At 44.1% G+C, this 21,104-nt stretch overlaps 1 protein-coding gene across 20 annotated transcripts in view; it reads left to right on the forward strand.

Moving 5' to 3' along the window:
* The window catches only part of CADPS (calcium dependent secretion activator), a 489,445-nt gene that overhangs the window by 266,435 nt on the left and 201,906 nt on the right, over positions 1-21,104 (forward strand). For all 20 annotated transcript variants that reach the window (XM_088473424.1, XM_088473427.1, XM_088473407.1 and 17 more), the window contains exons 10-11: positions 4,244-4,352; positions 7,215-7,427. In XM_088473424.1, the coding sequence (XP_088329550.1) occupies positions 4,244-4,352; positions 7,215-7,427 (322 nt within the window). The remainder of the gene's footprint in view (positions 1-4,243; positions 4,353-7,214; positions 7,428-21,104) is intronic.

Genomic DNA, 21,104 nt, shown 5'->3' on the forward strand with positions numbered 1-21,104 from the left:
GATATTGCTAATATCGTACAGCTATATGCGATAATTGACCAACATGTTGGAGAGATGATAGATGCGATTTATCGGCCGCGGGAGTGAGCATCTGTCATCGTTCAGGGCCTGTCCATTAGCAGATATAAAGAACGATTGAACGATATATCGCTCAATCGTTTAATTTTATCTGCTAATGGATAGGCCCCTTGTCACGTAAGTTGCTGTCCTGTAAACATTACTGTCTTGCTGAAATTGTTGCCGTTGTCCACCACTAGAGGGAGTATTGTACTACATGTACAGCATTGTTTCAGCTTATAAAATGAGAATACTTTACATATCATGTCCAAATAATATGTCACAGCTTCTCACTAATTATTAGACGCGGGTGTTGTACTGTATTTCAAGGGTCAGAATCCCGAACGTCTAACGTAATATCCCTCATTTCGTCTGAGAGAGGAATTTGCATTTCCTTTCCCAAAAACCTCATAAGACGCATCGGCCTAAGTATTTTAAACAAATCACCAAATATGAAGTTTATTCCAGAGGTCAAAAAAATGTCTAAACAAATAAAAGGAAGCAAGGGATGCGGGATGTGACACAACCTTAACAAAGTCATTGGAAATAATTTGACAGTAAATTTCCCTGTAAGTTTCTAGCCTGCAGCTTGGAGAATCCTCTGCTTTCTAACAGTCTCCTTCCAGATTTTAAAATGCTAAATTCAAGCTGGGGTTTGATGCCGCCTGGCTTCCTCCCGGAGGACATTCTAGAGCCTGACACAGTACCCTGAAGCCGACAGGGCTACCGTCATCTCCCTGACATTGAATGTATCGTGTCAGGGAAATGGTAACACAGGAGCGAAAGCTGCCATTTACAGCGCCAAAGACGACGGCGGCGGGGATCTTTTGGATTTGCCTTGATATGACTGGCACCTAGCAGTTAATCCGGCATTCTTTGTGACAAGGTGTCACTCTTCAGCTTGTCTCGTATAAGTGACGAGCACTCAGAGCTTCTCGTGGTTATGTCTGCAAAAAAGAGATGTCAGATTTGTTTGGAAAATAAATTATTTTCTTCAAACTTAAAATAAATAGAATCAAACAATTCTGGTTCTATTTTTTTCTTGACAATGAGTTATATTGCTGTAATATTGGAGATTTACCACTCAAGCTACCACCCCCAGATGCACAGCGCTGACTGAGGCTTGGGGTAATGGCTGTGTCCGGATAACAAGACGTGTACAATGAATTGTCGCTATAGGATGGAGGGCAGCACTGGATACTGAGAAACCCATGGTAGTACAGGCCGGGGGTTGGTGAGTAGGGATCTGAGTTAAGGTTTGCGTTACAGAAGTAGTGCAGTCATTTAGAACGCTTATAAGATGAGGGGATGAGAGGTCAACTAATGGCAAGTGCTATATACTAGTATTTAGTAGTGTGTCTGTATGTGTGTGTTCCTCGTATATCACTTCCCACTTAACCCCATGCTTTACATTAAGTAAAACTCCAGCTTTCGTGAAGAGAGAATGCCAGGCTTGGGGCATATACTGCAGTATCTTATGTCATGGTTTACCATTGGTTGTCAGGGTATTCCTTCTACAGCACACAGGACTCTCTTCAGGAATTCAGGGCTGATGGGGAAGGGTTAAGGGAGAGGAAGGATGGGAGACAGATGCCTATGACATCTTGTAGTTGACCTTTAACGCTGAGGGGGTCTATATTTACTAAGCAGTGTTAGGAGACAGAGTGAAAAGTGATAAGGTGCAAGCCAATTCGCTCCTAACTGTCATCACACAGGCTGTGTTTGAAAAATGACAGCTGGGAGCTGATTGGCTGGCACCTTATCATTTTTCACTCTGCCTCCTAACACTGCTTAGTAAATAGACCCCGGAAGCTCAAAGTGAACGATTTAATTAGGGGCGAGCTGGTACATATAGGAGCCGTGGACTCACTGATTTTTATTTGTAGCACGAAATTTTTGTCAAGTTTGTGCCTCATGCTTTAGTGATGTTATGATTATTATTATTATTATTATTATTATCCTTTATATGGTGCCACATGTGGTCCGCCTTACAAAGTACAGAAACAGTATGAACAAAAGAACAGAACATGGGCAAGGACATGGTTTATTAACATTGCTGCATCAGCAGTCATAATACCGAAATGCATGGCAGGGCGGCAGAACTCAAGGGATAGGTGCCGATGAGGGCAGTGGGGAGGAGATGATGGTATTAATGCAGGAGGAGGGTCCTGCTTGTGAGAGCTTACAGTCTAAAGAGGAGGGACAGACCAGGGGGACACAGAGGGGAGAGATGAGCATGAAGCAGTGGGTTAGGATAAGAGCTGCCATGCTTTAATAAAGAAGTGGGTCTAGAGAGCCCGTTTGAAGTTTGGTAGAGAGGTGGAGAATCTGATAGGGAGACGGAGAAAGCTCCAGTGGTAGGGAGCAGCACTGGCAAAGTCTTGGAGTCAGGAGTGAGAGGAAATCAGTTGGGAGGGAGAGGCGGCGTGCATTTGTGGAGCAACGTGGGCGGACCGGAGTGTGAAGGGAGAAAAGGTCAGAGATGTAACTGGGAGAGGATTTAGGTGAGAACTTTGTAAGTGAGTGTGAGAAGTTTGGATTGGGTTCTGAAGGAGAAAAGGAGCCAGTTTAGGGCTTGAAGGAGAGGGAAGAGGAAGAAGACCCGGGCAGTAGAGAGATGGTAGTCAGGGAGGCCAGATAAGAGAAGGTTACAGTAGACCAGTCAGGCCTCATTTATCAACGAGTGTTATCACTCACAACCAGTGATAAAACTCGCTGCATATGATACATGGTGCTCCAGCCAATCAGCTCCCAACTGTCGTTTTTTAAACAGATGACAGTTGGGAGCTGATTGGCTGGAGCACCATTATCATACGCAATGAGTTTTATCGTTGATAAATGAGGCCCTCAAGAAGACAAATGAGTGGATGAGGGTCTTAGTTGCCTTCAGGATGAGAAAGGGTCTGACCAGGAGATATTTCTCAGATGGAAACGGCAAGTCTGCGAGAGGTACTGAATGTGTGGTTTGAAGCAGAGGAAGGAGTCAAAAATAACTCCAAGACAGAACACTTGCGGGCTAGAGGAGATGGTGGTGCTGTCAATAGTTAATGAAATTGTGGGAGGTTCAGTTATGCGGGAGGGTGGGAAGATCATAAGATCAGTCCAGATGTACTAATCTAGGAAAAGTGATAACCTGGAGAGTGATAAACCACCAGCCAATCAGCTCCCAACTGTCATTTTTCAAACACAGCCTGTAACATGACAGTTAGGAGCTGAGTGGCTGGTTGTTTATCACTTTCCAGGTTATCACTTTTCAGAGCTTAGTACATCTCCGTAAAGTATATAGAAATCGCTGGGACATCCAGGAGAGGATGGCAGAGACGGTTGGAGGTACGAGTGAGGAGAGAGGGAGAAATGTAAGTAGTAACTAGTGAGCTCATATAGGCCTTAATTCACATTTTTGGGGTGAAAATGTAGAAAGTGTTTTAAAATGGGGCTAAAGCACTGGGATGTGTATTTTGGGGTGCTGTATGGATGGGACAGGTGTTTTTAGGATTGCAGGAGGCTGCAGCAGGTGTATTTAAAAAAAAAAAACATTATTCTGCACTTTACAAACCCCAAAATATACTAGTACCCATTTACATGTACCCCCAATTTAACTACAGCAATTATTTTTCATAAAAGACATTGCTAAATATAATTTCCCCACACATGCAAATATGCACATAACAGCCCTTTGACTCAAAATAAGATCCCTAATTACTTTTATTAGGGTTATTAATACACTTCTATATTGATTCCCCGGGTGAGTTAGGCTTTATTGGGGGTACAGAATGATTTCCCCCAAAAATGACCTTTTCACCAGTTCTGCTATTCGCTGCATTTACCCATATGCGTTTTCACCTGTTCTACAATTGAATAGGGCGAAAAGCGGGTGCGCGCATTGAGTAAGCAGGCGAAAACTTCACCTCAAAACACGCGAATGAGGCGAAAACATTGCGCTTTTCGCCGATCTCGGCTTTTCGCGGCTAATTGAATCCGGCCCATGGTGAGTATTGGCACATAAAAAAAATTAATTTGATACACAACTCTCCTCATACTTGAAATAAGCAATATTAACCCTTGTATTGCCAGTTTGTTTTGACACTTTGACTGTACATCCCTCTGATATGTGAATCCCTCTTTTGCATGTGTTGAAGGCTTTGCTGTCAGAGTAACCTTGGGCTGTGTTCTATGTGATCTGCAGGTTAGCCAGTACACATTCGCTATGTGCAGTTATCGAGAGAAAAAAGCAGAACCACAGGAACTCCTACAACTTGATGGGTACACAGTGGATTACACAGATCCACAGCCAGGTAAGTGTACGGTGCGGGACTACCCAGGGAAGGCAATAAGCAGGGAAGGCATTATTTAGCTAGTGTCCTATGAGCTCTCTGTTACTCAGCCAAACAGTGTAACATGAAGGGAGTTCATGGTAAAAGTGTATTTAATATTGTAAAAATAAAATAACAGTAAAAACCACAGGTAAATAGCTATGGTATTGGTATACTTCCCAAATGTGCCTATTTAGGTGGGACAGTCCTAGTTCCAGGGGTCTGATGCAGCATCCAGTCCATGGGTGTTGAGAGGTGGGCAGTCGAATACTAATTACCCAGGCCCTGGCTTAACGGGTGGGCCTGGCAGGGGCCCGGCCCAGATGTGAAAGCGGAATAATGCCTCCTCCTCGGCGCGAGGCGATGCTATACAGTGGCATGCACAGTAGTTTTTATCCATTTTTATGGCTATGTCCCCAGGACACTTCCCCATCACTTGGGCCTGTCATGGCTCTCTACCTCCCTGATCTAGTCACCACCACCGCCATCCCTGCTGGGAGTTTAGGAGGTGTGTCCCCACCGGTATGCAGCCGGGAAGCCGGCGGACCTAATCTCGACAGCCGGCTTCCTGACTGTCATCCCGGCAAGGGTCTAAAGACATTCGTCGATATGCCGACACCTGTCATTAGACATACGCCGGGAGCCCGACGCATCCCGATCGATGGGGCGCCGAGTGTGGATAGCCGTGGATGGGGGGAGTGTTAGGTTTAGAGTTCCCAGGGGGGACTTAGGGTTAGACACACCACCGGGAGGTTAGGTTTAGGCTAGGGGAAGCATGGGTTAGGGTTAGGCACCCCGGGGGGAGGTTAGGGTTAGGTACCCCCCCGGGTGACTTAGGTTTACGCAGCGGGGAAGGGGGGGTTAGGTTTAGGCACTTAGAGGGGGGATTAGGGTTAGGTACTGGGGGGGAGGTTAGGGTTAGGCACCCCTAAGAGGGGGTTAGGGTTAGGGGGCAGAATTAGGTTAGCTAATACTTACCTGAGGACGATCGGGATTTCCCCTGCTGCCGGGATGCTGGTGTCGGGATTCCAACCGCCGGACATGCGTCCGGTGGTAAATCATACCGATTCCGTCCCCACCCACAATACTGAATGGATTCTGCAGTTAAGGGTCTCTCTTTAGAGGTGGGAAAGGGGTTTAGGGGAGGCTATACTCTTTGCAAGTGCAATGCATGCCCGTGGGGACATGACACACCTCAATTGGAGTGACCAATGGTGGGAGCTTAGCTCATGGTATATCATATCTGCAAACATACATATTCTGTAACCAAGTCATCAGCCATCCACCATTAGAGGATTCTGGATGTGACAGAATGTTTCACTGACAGATTGCAGATTATATTTCAGTGAAAGCTAAAATAATAGTAATATTAGCTGTAATAATAATATTTTTTAGAATATTTATAATGTTATTACTATTAAACTGATGTCAGAAGATTACAAAATGCAACTCTATATGAAACTAAGTTCACATATGCAACTTGTTTGGTTTATTGAACACATTTTGAGTTGAAATACTTTCTAAGTACATACTGATTTCATTTGAAAAAAATAGAAATTGCTTATAGATCTCACTTGCTAAGTTCCACGTACTCCATTGATATAATGATTGTTCTACAACACTAATAGATTCACCTAGAATGAGTGTGTGCTGACAGTCTGCATTTACCTCTCCTTCATTTAGAATTTATTGACAAGAGAATACTATTCACACTACAAGACCCGTGTGTGGCCGCAGTATAGCCAATTCTCATTCTTGTGCAAACTGTCATTAATTGTTATGGGGAGGACACCCAACAACAAGTTCTGTCTCTGGCAGCAATATCTGACTACAGGACGCTCTCCTTGTAAAGTCTAATATTACTATAATGAAGATATTTCCTGTACAGAATTTTCAACTGGACCAAATTACAAATTGCTATTAGTATGCATGTTATTAATATTGACTTGTTGGATAAATATAATGTGAGTTTATTCAAAGTGAATCACTTGCATAATTATTATATACAGGGGTCTATGTACTAAGCCTCTGGGAGAGAGATAAAGGACCTGATTCAGACCAACTCGCTAGATGCGTATGCTCGCTAGAAGCGTATGCAAATTCGACAAAGTGACGGCAAGACAGTCGATCGCACGGTAAGGCATAAGCACACTCACGATGTCTTGGCTTGCGATCGCTCTGTGTATGCAGACGCCGCCGGCCTGTCTTAAGACACCCACTTGCACACGTCATCTCCAGGAAGTGTATGCAACCATCGGTACATCAAGTACCATCGGATGCGATTGCATCGCTTGTGGCTCACCATACCCTGCCGCAAGCACTGCGAGCACTTCAGTGTAAAATCCAGCCAGGTGACGTGTACTATGATGCTGCCTATTAATTATGCACGCCTCTGAAACGGCGTTAAGACGCTCAGGCACATCTGCGTTCGCACCTCCACTCCCCAGTTTTTAACGGCCAGCCCCTGCCACCACCCACAAACAGCTTCTCCTGTCACTCATTCTGCTGGGCTGTCTATGTGCAGCGAGCGAACGCTTCCTGATCTCTCGCACTGGTTTGCGCACGCGCACTGCGATGCGTACACAAGCGCAGAATGAGAAAATCGGCCGGCTATGAGCGAATGCATCCTAGCGAGCGGGTCTGAATCAGGTCCAAAGTACCAACCAATCAGCTCCTAACTGTCATTTTTCAAACACACCCTGTAAAGTGACAGTTAGGAGCTCATGGGTTGGTACTTTATCTCTCTCCACTTTATCTCTCCCCAAGGCTTAGTACATAGAACCCACAGATGTTTATTCACTGCTACTGTGTTTTTTAAACTTGTTCCGTGTTGCGCTCTGGCAGGCTTGGAAGGCGGTAGATCATTCTTCAATGCAGTCAAAGAAGGTGACACTGTGATCTTTGCTAGTGACGACGAACAAGATAGAATTTTGTGGGTCCAAGCCATGTATCGAGCAACCGGCCAATCTCACAAACCTGTACCACCAACTCAGGTTCAAAAACTTAACGCTAAGGGAGGAAATGTGCCACAACTCGATGCGCCAATATCCCAATTCTGTAAGTACATGTATTGGCTTAGGAAGCAGGGTATTTATCTGAGCAATATATATTAAGCTATATATTACACTGCTCATTATATACCTCATTTGGAAAATTGTGGAAGAGAAGTTTTTTCTGAGATTTCCGGAAATACTTAAGCTCTGGGGGTCGGTAATGCAATGTCCAACAAACAGGAAAAAAAAAAACTGATTAAAAAAATAATATAGAATATAGTATATAAAGATAGATACATAGGTACAATATGCTAAACCATTAAAATTAAAGGCAACCCTGTAAAAGGCACTATATATATATGTATATACATCATGTTCAGGAGCCTTTATAATTAAACCTGTATAAGGGTTACATCAGGCACGTGGTCAGTAAGCTTAATAAAGAACCCTGTATGGAGCCATTCAGAATTTAAATTGTCTGAAACTAAATTAACGTCATTATTAAACATCTCAATAATTAGCATTTTATTTTGAATATATATTTATTACTGTTTTTTCATATTCGCTCCACTGTTATTACAATTATGTGACCCATTTAGGCTGGCTGGGTTAAAAATATTTTAAGAACAAGTAGAGCCACCTCTAGAAATGAATATATACAGTATCTTGTGTGTTACTGAGAAAATAATATATATGAAATAAGTGACATGTTAATTCTTACCTAGGTTTGTGTGACATGCTGGCTGCACTGTGTGGAACTGAAAGCAGACTTGGAAGGTAGAAGCTTCTCTATCTCCCATCTAGTTCACAAGCCAGATCTTGCATAGTCGGCTTTTCTGTATTTTAAATATTTTTGGATTCATATACAGATGCTGAGGATGATGTCACAGCAAGCAAAATAATGCTTTGCTTGGTTATTTGGCTTTTTGTCCGCTATTAGCATGATTTTAGATGGACTTAAAGCTCCCTGGGTAACGATATCTGTTATTGAGGGTAGAAATATACCTAATTCAGCTTAACTTTGTAACAAAACTGCAGAGAAATGTCGGGATATCACTATACATTCCTGGGGAAATCACCTACATGCTTTATATATTGCAGTTTGCAGGGCTAGTACACCATTATGTGCAAGTTTCAGCCTTGCATTAACATGTTATTATAATGCATCTGTGCAGTGACACAATATCAGTATAACGGTATGCAGTCGGGACCTGGCGTACATAATCCCGACAGCCGGCTTCCCTACTGCTCTATCCAGGTGAGGGTTAAATGACAGGTGTCTAAATCTAGACGCCTGTCATATTACCGACGCCGGGAGACCGGCGCCCGGCATCCCGATTGAAGTGATGCCGGGCGACGAGCGCGGACAGCCGCGGGGGAGGGGAGGGTTAGGTTTAGGGCTCCCGGGGGGTATTAGGGGTAGGCACCCCTCTGGGAGGTTAGGGTTAGGCTAGAGCAGTGTTGGCTAACCTTGACACTCCAGCTGTTATGGAACTACATAACCCAGCATGCACTGCTACAGTTTTGCTATTAGGGCATGCTAAAACCGTGGCAGGGCATGCTGGGATATATAGTTCCACAACAGCTGGAGTGTCAAGGTTAGCCAACACTGGGCTAGAGGGAGGGTTAGGGTTAGGCACCCCCCCGGGAGGTTAGGGTTAGGCTAGAGGGAGGGTTAGGGATAGGCACCCCCCGGGAGGTTAGGGTTAGGCTAGAGGGAGGGTTAGGGTTAGGCACCCCCCCCCCTTGGGGGAATTAGGTTTAGGCACTTAGAGGGGGGATTAGGGTTAGGCACTGGGGGGAAGGTGAGGGTTAGGGGAGGGAATTAGGTTAGTGAATACTTACCTTACGGACGATCGGGATTTTCACCCATGTCGGGCAGCCGCTGTCGGGATTCCAATATAACAGTAAGCAGGTTCTGCCATTGGGCAATGCACGACTGACCTCCACAAGAGCTTTCAACATCTGGTTAACCCAAATCAATGGGATTTACTGGTAATTGTACGTAATTTACTGCATAAAATAACCAACTATTATTTTCTGTTTCTTACTGTAATCTGTTCTATTTATTTTTTCAAGACAAATAATTTTGAAACCTGGATTGTATTTTATAACCAAGACTGTGAAAACAAACCTGTCAAGTGAAAATGCAAAATGATTTCCATGCAAAAGTGCAATACTGGATTCGCATGTGATCAATAGCGCTATTCATGTAAACTCATTTGGTTCCCATTTCATCAGTGACGCGGATACTTTATCAATCTATTTCTGTCGACAGCATTTCACGGTCGGCTTCTCCTAATGCGTGTTTCCATACCGTAGGGGAGAGGCTAGGTGGCTAGGCTCTCCCATTGCACCTCACATTGTTATCATGTACTAGAGTCAGTTCCTCTGAAATTTGCATAAGTGCTAAATACGTGGTTTCACACCAGCACTCCTGACAATGTAGTTTACAAGACACTGGTTTAAACACTTTTGTTCTCCAGGTAACACAATTAGATTATAGTCTGTCAGAAAAGAAAAAAAAATAGTATGTTTAACACTAAATAAGCAGATCAGCTGAAAGTGTTGCTTATTAAAAAAAAAATAGTTGCATGTTTTGAGGCGCTGACCTTACAAGCTTTCAAGATGGTTGGATGTGTGACGTCACTTACATAAAGGCCTTCTTTGGGTGGCTTATAATGGATACTCTCTGTTCTTCAAACAATGGCAGCCAAGGCTCCTCTAAAAAGTACATATAATTGGTGTTAAAAGTAATAAATAGACACCAGAGTCCATTCCTAACAGTGCACCGAAGAACAGCAGCCAATCAAACACTTACTTCCATCTTCACTCTAGACAGATATAAGCTCATTGTTGGTTGGACACTGTATTTCGAGGCACATTTTGCAGTTAATTGCAGTGTTACGGAATAAGCCCTTTCTATTAATATCTTGTATAAATAGCTGCCACCTAAAAACGCTTTGCGATAAATTGAACACAAATTAGAAAATAATTTGTGGGAGACCATTATTGTTTATTTCTTTGGCTGCTCTGTGTTAGTGGCACCCGCCTATGCCACGGGGACCGATTGCTACAAATTGCAAACAGTATAAACAGAACTGCTGATCATCTCCATGAACGACAATTCGATATCCATAATATAGAACACACCGCCAGCATTGGCATGGAAATGGGATTGAAATGCCGGCGGCTGTTTAGCGTCGGTTCAAATCCAGACAGCGGCTGCCCGACAGGATGAAGATCCCGACAGAGGCAGGTAAGTACCCTAACCACCCTCCCCTGTCCCCCCCTTAACCCCAACCCTCCCTTAGTCATGCCTAACCTTCCCCCCTAGTGCCTAACCCTAAGCTCCCCCTGGGGATGCCTAACCCCCCCTTACCGCTCCCTAAACTTAACCCTCCCCGGGGGGGGGGCTGACCTTAACCCTCCCCCCTAGGGGTGCATAATACTAACCTCTACCTCCAAAACTTAACACTTATCCCGCTAACTACCCTAAACTTAACCCTCCCCCCCGCGGCTAATAGGACGCACGGCCCGTACTTACCTCGTTCGGGCACGCTGGACCTCCTGGATTCCGGCGTCGGGCTTATGATAGGCGGCAGTATTTCGATGCCTATCATGAATCCTTTGCCAGCATTCAGCAGTCGGGATTGTGACCAGCGGCCTTCTATGTCACAGCCATTTACTTTACCTCTCACCATGCCAATTTATATACATCACCGTGCCCTGACAGCCAGTGAAGAATTGTACCACTCGCTTTGTTCATTTGCCCACTAGTAATACCATTACATGAAAAATGTATTTAATGTTGACTGGGGAAGCAACTTGTCAGCTTCATAGAGTAGTGATAGCACTTTCAATGAATATTTACTTAAAATTACAGGAAACAAATCTTACTTATGTGGCTGTAAAAAGTATTTATCCCCCTCTTTACATTTTATTTTCTTACATCGAGTCATCAAAATGGATTTATTCGTGAATTACTGCAACCAATCTGCACAAATAACTATGTAATGTCAAAATAAACACAACAACTGTAAAGTTTATTCTTAATTAACTACAAATAAAAAACAGACTATAATTGATTACATTTGCATTCACACCCCATGAATTAATACGTGTTAGCTATAATTACAGCTGTTAGTCTGTTTGTTTGGTAAAGTTTCTACCAGTCTGCAAACCTGGACAGAGCAATATTACTGAAGTTACATTAAGTGAACAACATATTTGTTAAGTGACTGAGGGGCCTATTCATCATAACTAAAATTTCCCAGGAGGTAATTAGGTTTAGAACTCGCATGGAGTTCTACCTAATTACCAGAGGAATTCATCATTCCTCCTCTCCATAACTATCTATTCCGAAAAGCTGTAATTTTTGCGATGACATCTTTTCGGGAAATAGATACTTTTCCCTCTCTACTCTACCTTACCGCAGCTATAATCAGTGCTGCGCATGCGCCGTTACATTCGTAAAACCAGCGCATGCGCAGCACTGCCTACAGCTGCGGTAATTCTGTGCGCCCCCACCAACCCCTCCCTCTTCCGCTCACCTCCCCCCCATCTCCAACTTACCTTCTCGTCTGCTGTACTGACACTGTGGTCTCCAGGCAGAACACAGTAAAGTTTAGAAAAAAAAACTTTTTTTTTTCTAAACTTTACTGTGTTCTGCCTGGAGAAAACGTGTCAGAACAGCCACCGGAGCCAGAGAAGAGACCAGGGAGCGATGGAGGGAGCGGAGGAGGACCTGCCCACGCTGACACAGGTAAGTGTCACCTACTATACACCACTTCACAGTGGCGGATAGTAACTCCATCAAATTCCGAAAACATAATTTTCGGAATTTGATGAATAGCATCATTTCCATATCCCCATACTAATGTACTAATGAATGGGGAGTGTGGAAATTAACGCAGGTGGACATAACCAGGAGATCTCAGCAATGTCTTCATGAATACTAAAAAAAACGGTAATTAAAGAAAATGTCCTTAAACCGTTATTTTAGTGTTGATGAATAGGCCCCTGAGGCATATTGTACTTACCTACCTTATGCAGTTGTGTGGAGGGGAAGCGTGAGCATGGAGACGCATTTTGTGTCAACACTGTCCTCGCCCATCCGCTGCAATGAGGGCGGGGCTATGATTACGCAGTTTACAGCAAATTGTGTCATCACACCCCCATTCCAGTCACTTCACTGAGGGTGGGATACTCTCCCAGATGCCCGGGGTACCATCAAAACTCAAGAGTCTCCCAAACTCCCTGGAGAGTAGGCAAGTAAAGTCCTACAGTATTTTCTGTTAATAAGTGGTAGGGATTCCATTTTGATTCCAAAACGAAATGTGACCAATGCCAAAGGACATGCATACTTTTTATGGAATGCGGTCAGAATGCCGACTGCTGGGATTCTGGCTGTCAAAATGCCGACACCAGGATCCCGACACTTCTCAGAATACCGGCGCTGGTATCCCGACTGCCGGAATCCTGAAGGTAAGTACTGGGGTTAGGGTAAGGGGTTAGGGCTAGGCACTAGGGAGAGGGCTAGGGAAATACTGTGGGGGGAGGGAGGTTAGGTTTATGTACTAGGGGGGAGGTTAGATTTGGGCACCGGGGAGTGAGGGGTAGGGTTAGGTTAGGCTTACTTGCCTGGGGGCGTCGGCATTATAATCTGGTCAGGATGCCGGCGTTGGGATTCTGACCGCCGGCATTCCGAGCGCCAGCATCCCGTACCCAACCCCTTTTTATAGCCAATGTAAGGTATCTGAAGCAGATTGCTACACTCTGCCAAAATAAATGAGAAGACAGTAAATCTTCCCACCAGTGATATCAGAACTAACTGAACCCTCTCCTAATTCTCCTCCATGCCAATAAGCCTCCTCATTTCCATTCTCCTGTCAATCTTTTTTTCAGTATAGTCATTATTTTGAGCTGGGAATCTCCATCTCCATTCAGCAAGGGCAGGCTTCCCTCTATAATATTTCATGATTGTTGATTCAACGGAGTTTGACTAGCAGAGAGTTAAAATTGTTTTGTGACGTCCAGGCCCACACACTAGCCAGCCGCCTTCTCCTTCTCACGCCCTGTTCTCTACACAGTGCCTGCTCTTGTGACCCTACCTCCAATTAGGCGCACTAGGTGACCGTAGCTTTATCCTTGCTTCAGCCACCCAATCTTCTTCACTTGTGATTGAAAACTCGAAAGTTCAGATAAGATAGCATGTCTTGGATTTAGCCGTAGAGGCGTGATTTACTAAAATGATTACTTTCTATGCCGTGTGGAGGAACAGAACATTTGGAGCACGTGTAACGACTTGAATGCCACATATCTGTATAAATAAGAAATTCCCTGCCGTGCCCCTAGGTAAATGTGAGGGTAGGTTCTTTACATAATAATATTGTGAAGGTACTGAGCCTGTGCCAGAGAAGAATTAAAAACCTAGAAACTATCAAAGAGGTTAAAAGGTACAAGGAATATAGGATTAATTAGTGTGTGTATACTGTAAATGTGTTAATTGAGGACAGTGACTTTGTATAGGTGGCTGAGATGATTACTATTATCTTTCATTTATTAGGTGCCACTGGGTGTACTTTATTAGGAGTGGTCCTATGCCGAATGTATGATTTTTGTGGTACGTCCACGCCCTATTTGTGCACTTGCAGAGCCATAGAAGCCAGATAATGTGGCGTCATGAAGTCACACAGTGGGTCACCGCTAGGACCAGGAAGTCCAGCTCAGTGGAGCATTTTAGGGACATGCAGGATGGCTCTCCGGCACATCTGCCCTTCCAGGTACCCTGCACGCCCAATACAGCTGCCGTCCTCACGGTCTTGCGCTCCAGGTGATGGCACCACTCACACACCACTAGTTACAGCCCTGCACATCTGCATCAGCCAATACTTGGTGTTCCATATATGCCGAAAATAGGCATATCCGCTAATATCCAATACTGCATGACCCACAGTTGCATCAGCACACCTTCACTGAACATTGACTGCGTGAGAACCCCCTGTTATGACCCAGTTCCACCTCTTCAGTCATAAGTGGAGTTTCAGTTGAAATGTTTATGACTTTGCATTGTCTGTACTTGCGCTCACCTTGTACCCGAGCATGCACATTGTGGAAACGCACACTGAAAACGGGATGCGGTCAGCATCCCGGCGCCGGAATCCAGACAGTGTCTGGATCCTGGCTCCAGAATCCCCACTGCCGGCATTCCGAAGGTAAAAATCAGGGGTTAGAGGGAGAGTTAGGGGTTAGGGTTAGGCACTAGGGGGAGGGTTAGGCACTAAGGGGAGAGGGTTAGGTTTAGGCACTAGGGGGGGAGATTAGGGTCAGACACCGGGGAGGGAGGGGTAGGGGTAAGGGTTAGTGGTAGGATACTTACCTGATGGTGTTGGGATTCTGACTGTCGGGATGCCGTTGTCTGTATTCTGACCAACGACATCCCGACCACCGGGATCCCATACCCAACCCCTGAAAATAGATGTATGCTCGGCTCGGCATTAGCCCATGAATGAGTGGCTCAATGTTTTACTGTCCCAGTTGCACAGCCATACTAAGCCTCGGCCGCTGACAAGGAGAGGCTTGTTACATATTGTTCCAGTTCTCGTCAGTGCAATGGAATGGGACTGAAATACTGGCGGCTGTTCAAATCCTGACGGAAGCCAAACTGGAGGAGTTCCCGGCAAAGGAAGGTAAGTACCTTAACCCACCCGTCTTCCCCCACCATAACCTTTCCATGGTGGTGCCTAACCCTATGTCCCCCCGGGGATGCCTAAACCTAACCGCCATTCCCACACCCTAAACCTAACTCTCCCGGGGGGGTGCCATCCCTAACCTCCCCCCCCGGTGGTACCTAACGCTAACCCCTCCCACTCTACCCTCCTAACTCTAACCGTCACTGCTGGGTGCCTAACCCTAAGTCCCCCCAGGACGTACCTAAACCTAACTCCCCACCCCCACTGCGGCTCATACTAACCTGCCTCCGGTTTCTTATGATCAGGAAGCCTGCTGGTATACTGATTCGTGCAGAGGTAGCACTGTTGGCATTTTGCCCGGTGGCAGTTTATTGACCACCGGGTTAATAACTATATCCCAGGGCAATATATCGTACAATACATCATATAATGTGTACCTAGCTTTATACAGGCTTTGGCCCCTCAGAAGCCCTGGTACTTTGTTGCCGCCCCCCCCCCCAGGACTGTGCAGTTTGGGCCTATTTTCTCTCCTGTAACAGATCATTGCCAGTTGTTGAAAAGTCTAAATAATGACCACCTTCTTCATGGAGACCTATCAGATGAATGACCAACTCCAGATTTCAAATATTTAATTATAAAGTGGGTCACAAACAGGTAGTGACATAGGGAGCAGATAGTTATAACACCATTATAATAATTAAATTAAGTAGGAAAACGTCACTGGATGGAGCAGTTTGCTGACACTGCTATCATGACTATAATGCAAAGATTTTGGAAAATATACCTATAACTTATGCACAGAGGAGGCAGCCATTTCTGGATTGAACAACAATTCATTAGCCTACAACCTATCAATTCATCATCGGCCAATGAAATCACTGAAGAATGACGCCCCACACCTCAGTGATGTCACTGGCTCCAAGTGAAATGATAAAAAGCTTTCCTCATGAATATCTGTTCAGCCCACAAAATGGCTGCCTCCTCTGTGTTCTTCACTCATTCCACATTTAACTTAAAAAAAAAAATATCCAGTATTGCATTTTTAAGACCTTTAATCTTTTCTTTTCAGAAAGGTAAGGTGATGTCATTCTTCCTCTCTCTCTGTTTATGATACTGTTACTAGAATTTCCTTGTCTTTTTCTCTGTCTTGTATATTTTATATATTTTTGTGTTTAGAGTAACCTAGAACCATAGATGAGCTTCTCTCCGCCTAGAAATCCAGCCCCTAAGCATTTCAACATGTGTTATATTGCAGAGAAAGAAGTAGTTCACTCATCCTTTCAGAGCTGTCTGGGGGGGTTCATTAATAGCCTGTTATAGTGGATATCTGTCATCGAATTTTAGTTCAACTACAGTCTTCTGATTTTGACTTGCTACCGAAACGCGTCTTATGACTGAAAAAGCAGCTCTGAAACTAAGGGTGAACTCCATTTTTTACATTTGAAATCTAAAATTTAGATCCTGCTATTCATTCATTTGTGTGACTCCACAAATCACTTTTATTTAGCTAAACGAGAATCAGTCCAATTCCTCCCCTACTTCTCTTTTTATTTTCTGTCCTGTGTCTTTTATCTCTCTGTACATGATATCCATGATGCTATGGGATGTCATTGAGAAAACTTGCCTGCCGTAAGCTTCATAAAAGTGACCACCTGTCTGCAAGCACCTGTCTGTCCTGTCTGTCGCAGTAGAACATTCAATCAAACACATGCCCAGAAATACCATTGAAAAATCCAATATATATTATTTTTTTTTGTTAAACTAAAAATGCTCTATAACTTGATTTTCACATTCATGTTTGATCCTCTTGAATTAAAATGCCTTTTTTTTTACATATATTGAATGATCAGGCACTTCTACTATAATAAATAATTTTTAATATAGAGTTGTCTTCATGCTGTAAAAAAAAAATTGACTAGAAATTCAAAAAGTTTTCTGAAAGTTTTCTTTTTCATTCTTTGCCTGAACCCTAGTACTTAACTTGCTAAACTAGGGCCCCTGTCTGCTTTCCTGAGTCTTTATGTTGTTCTGGTTTGTTTCTTCTTACCCTGCTAACTTCTAGCTGGACTGAAGGGTAAGTGCTTCCCTATAGATGGCACAGCTCAGATAATCTGACCAGATTATCTGACATACGCAATGTGCTTTTTTTATCTCTTAAATCTTTCTCATGTTTAGATTTGTAGTACGCCTATTCATGTTTTCCTAAATTTAGGTTTGAGTTTTAAGTTTCCATACTGAAATTAGGATGCATGTGATGTTTGCATAATTGCCTTCTCTCCTTGGCTTGTACTCCAGCATCACCTGATGCTCTTAATACAGATTATTTATTTTATTTTTATTTTTTTTTGGTTTGTTTTTGTTTTTTTGTTTTCTATATTTATTTTGTGTTTTTTCAAGGCCTAATACCAGCCGAGTCTTCATTTAGTATTATTATTATTATTATTATTATTATTATTATTATTATTATTATATTAACAAATGCTCATCACATGGATTGCGTAATGCTTGCATCAAGGTCATCTTGCACAGCACCAGGCATTTGCATATTTTTCTTTTTTGATTATTTTATTTGTACATCTCATTGGTTGTTCCAATGGGTCGCATGGATGAGTTCAAATACATGCCTGCAATGTGCAACACTTCAGGAAATACAACATTAAAGGCACACTAACCCTACTTTTTAACTGTCTAATACTAGGAGGTGAATGCATAATACTATTCCTGTTGCAGGGTTTTTCCTAATTTATAGAAATTTCTTACTACTGTAACTCTGTTTACAGAGATACGGTCCATTATAGCGCTAATATTTTTGTCATTGCCTCACAAACCTGTAAACTCCTCCCAAAGTCCTCCTGTAAGTCTGGTGAATTTACTTTATCACAATTAAACAGTAAGTGTGGGGCCAAGTGATGCAGACTGTGGTCAGCCTGAGAAGAATCATAAAATACTGTACCAGCTTACCAGACAAAAGGGAGCCGCATGTAGCCTGCTATATTTGCTGATAGCATGTCCATATGATAAAATAAAACAAAGGCATTTGCATTTTCTTGCATTAGGCATAATTAAGCAAATGCATGTTTTGGGTTATAGTGCCTTTAACTGAGATTGATTTTAATACAGAGCGAAAAATATACTGTCATAAAGGAGTATTCAAAAATAAAAAAATTAAATGTCTTGCAACAGTGTTTTGGATGCCCTCATATTGAATCTCTCAGCCATTTGGCGTTTTCCTATTGGCTAAATATGTTATGATGTCACCGATGTCACAGAAGTTGATGGTGGTCAATAAGGAATTAGAACTTCAGGGTTTTTTTAACCTTTCCCATTACCTTTCTAACCGAAAGTATAAAATATCAAATACGGCAATATAAAATATAGCAATTTTAATACAAAGAAAAGTTTAGTAAATACTATACATTACTACAACCCGCCGAAAAAGTTTTAAAGTAAAGGTGATTGCCTGTGCATATGATTTTGAGGGAACACTGGGCTAGATCTTTTTTCTGCATCTGTAATTACAGCAAGTCAAATTTAGCAGGCACAGGTTGAAAGCACTGATAATACGTTGTTTGGCTTCCAATTTTAAAAGCACTCTAACCCCATATTTATTTAATTGCCCTTCCACATATCCTATCCATACATACATACATATATATATATACAGTGGTGGATTTTACCTAGGGGCTGCAGCCTCCCCAATAAAATCCGCTACTTCAGTGAGCCAGTTGCAGCCCGTGATTGCACTGGCTACACTGTGACTGGAGGTGGCTTCCCATTGGAAGCGCTACATGCCAGTCACACACAGGGCAGGCAGCCCCAGGGGGAGGTGCTTTCCCTCCCTGGGACTGCCAGTCCGGGCTGCGATTAGCAGAGAGTGGCTGCTACTCTGCCTTTCGGGCAGCCCTACATGGCTTCTAGGGGCTGTAGCCGATGTAGTCCCTAGAAGCCTGTGTTATGAGCATGAGCGGCACCATCGCCACTTGCCGGTCCCGGCGCCTGCCAGATCCATTGCACATGCACGGGGATCGGGCTGGCCGGACCAGCAGCGGCAGCCCCCCTCATGCAAGAGGAAAAGAGCCGGTGCTGCAAACATACATATGTGTATTCCTGCGCTAGCCACCACAAAAGGCAGATCATATCCAAAGCTATACCAGTGACGTGTGGTGAGGGCACTGGCCTGCACACATAATCTACAGCAAGTCCCGCCGCCAATGACCACGGCCGCAACGCCACCGTCAGTGCCCTGCTACCATCGCCACCCGATACCGCCAACCCTGCCCAATACCAATATTGCCGCCAGTGGTGCCGGGCGGCATCGCTATTGCCTGCTACTGCCGCCTTTGCTGTGCCAATCCCTGCTACAGCCTCTACAGATGCCGCCGGCGCCCTGCCTGCCCTGCAGACACTCTCATACAGAGTATCAGTACAGCACTGACAGTGACAGCTGGATTCAGTCACTGTCAGTCATGGATCTGATGCTGCCCAATCACATCTGCCTGACAGGGGCGTGCTTTGATGTGGGCTGAAAGCACGTCTCTGTCATTGAAGCATTTTTATAAGTGCCATTTCTCCTGTTTTTTTTCAATGGGCTTCTACTGCCCGCGACTTGGCCCCGCCCCCCTGCTTCATCTCTTTTGCTATACACAGCAGGAGGCAGCGCTCTCGGTGCCTCCCAGACAAAGTTTACACTGTAAAATGATTAGCATAATATAAATCAGTTACTTTTGACACAGAATATGTGTGATAAGTATCTTCTTTGTATTATTTTAATCTTTAATGACAGGGGCTCTGCCTCCCCTAACTGCACACCCCTGCAATATACAGTATATGTTTATTTTCTTGTGTAAGCAGAACTCCCTTCCCCTGTTCACCAGGTTGATTATTCCCTTGTAAATCAGGGAGGATTAAGGGCCACATGAGCCTGGGACTGAAAATGATCAAGGGCCTATTGTGGCAAGCTGCGGAGGTGTGGCCAGTGATGAGTGGGTGCGGCCACCACCTACACTATCAGCCCAGTGGGAGATAAAAGGGTCTATTAAGGAAGTAGTGAAAAGCCCTGTTTAACTGAAAACAGGGCTTTTCACTGCTTCTTTCAATTCATGAAGCGGGTTATCAAGGAGAAGTTCATGACTTCTCCAGCAGCACCCCCGCGCCATGGCTGGATCGCTTCATCGATTCATAGAAAAACACAAAGCTCCTCTTTCCGTTCCTCTGCTGCGTACAGATTCGCCAACCCAGGATGGCGTAATTTGTACTGGGAAACGAAAAGAGCAGGGAAGTTGAATACTCCCGAGCTGTCTGCCCGCCACCCAGCACTTTCTCCCCCCCCCCCTCCCTTTAGACTAGCGTCCTTTGCAGCAGGTGTGAGGTAACCTGCTAGTCTCATTCACCGTCGCATGTGCAGTGGGATGAATACAAATCGGACTCCTGATATGTCGGTCTTCACGTTGCTTCCCGGGATCTCAGAGGGGCTGTTTCCCAGAGGACGTCGCCAGGCAGGTAAGTTTACATGATTGGCTACAAAACATTACTATATATCACAACGACATGATGCAATAAATAGTTAAATTTTTCGGTAGCCATTTTATTTTTTACATGAATAGAGTCCAAAGTGGAGAGAGAGGGGGAGATGTACTAAGTTCTGGAAAGTGATAAATTGGAGAGTGATAAACTACCAGCCACCCAGCTCCTAACTGTCATCTTACAGGCTGTTTGAAAAATAACAGGAGCCGATTGGCTGGTAGCTTATCACTGTCCAATTTATCACTTTCCAGAGCTTAGTACATCTGCCCCAAAGTACCAAACAATCAGCTTCTATAATTTTTCTAGCACAGCCTGTAAAATGATAATTAGAAGCTGATTGGTTGGTACTTTGTGGAGGCCTGGAGCTGTAGTCCCATCCGCCCCATTGTTAAACTGGCCCTGCTTCCTTATAAATATATGGTTTATTTTAGATTTCAGAGATGCGAAGTCTGGTTTCCCACAGACTAATGTGATGAAAGGGAAAGTAGGGTTCCCCCTTAGAACACTTGCTGGCTAGACAAAAC

Source organism: Taudactylus pleione, unplaced genomic scaffold (genome assembly GCF_031769625.1).
Source record: "Taudactylus pleione unplaced genomic scaffold, aTauple2 ptg000135l, whole genome shotgun sequence".
Lineage (NCBI taxonomy): Eukaryota > Metazoa > Chordata > Amphibia > Anura > Myobatrachidae > Taudactylus > Taudactylus pleione.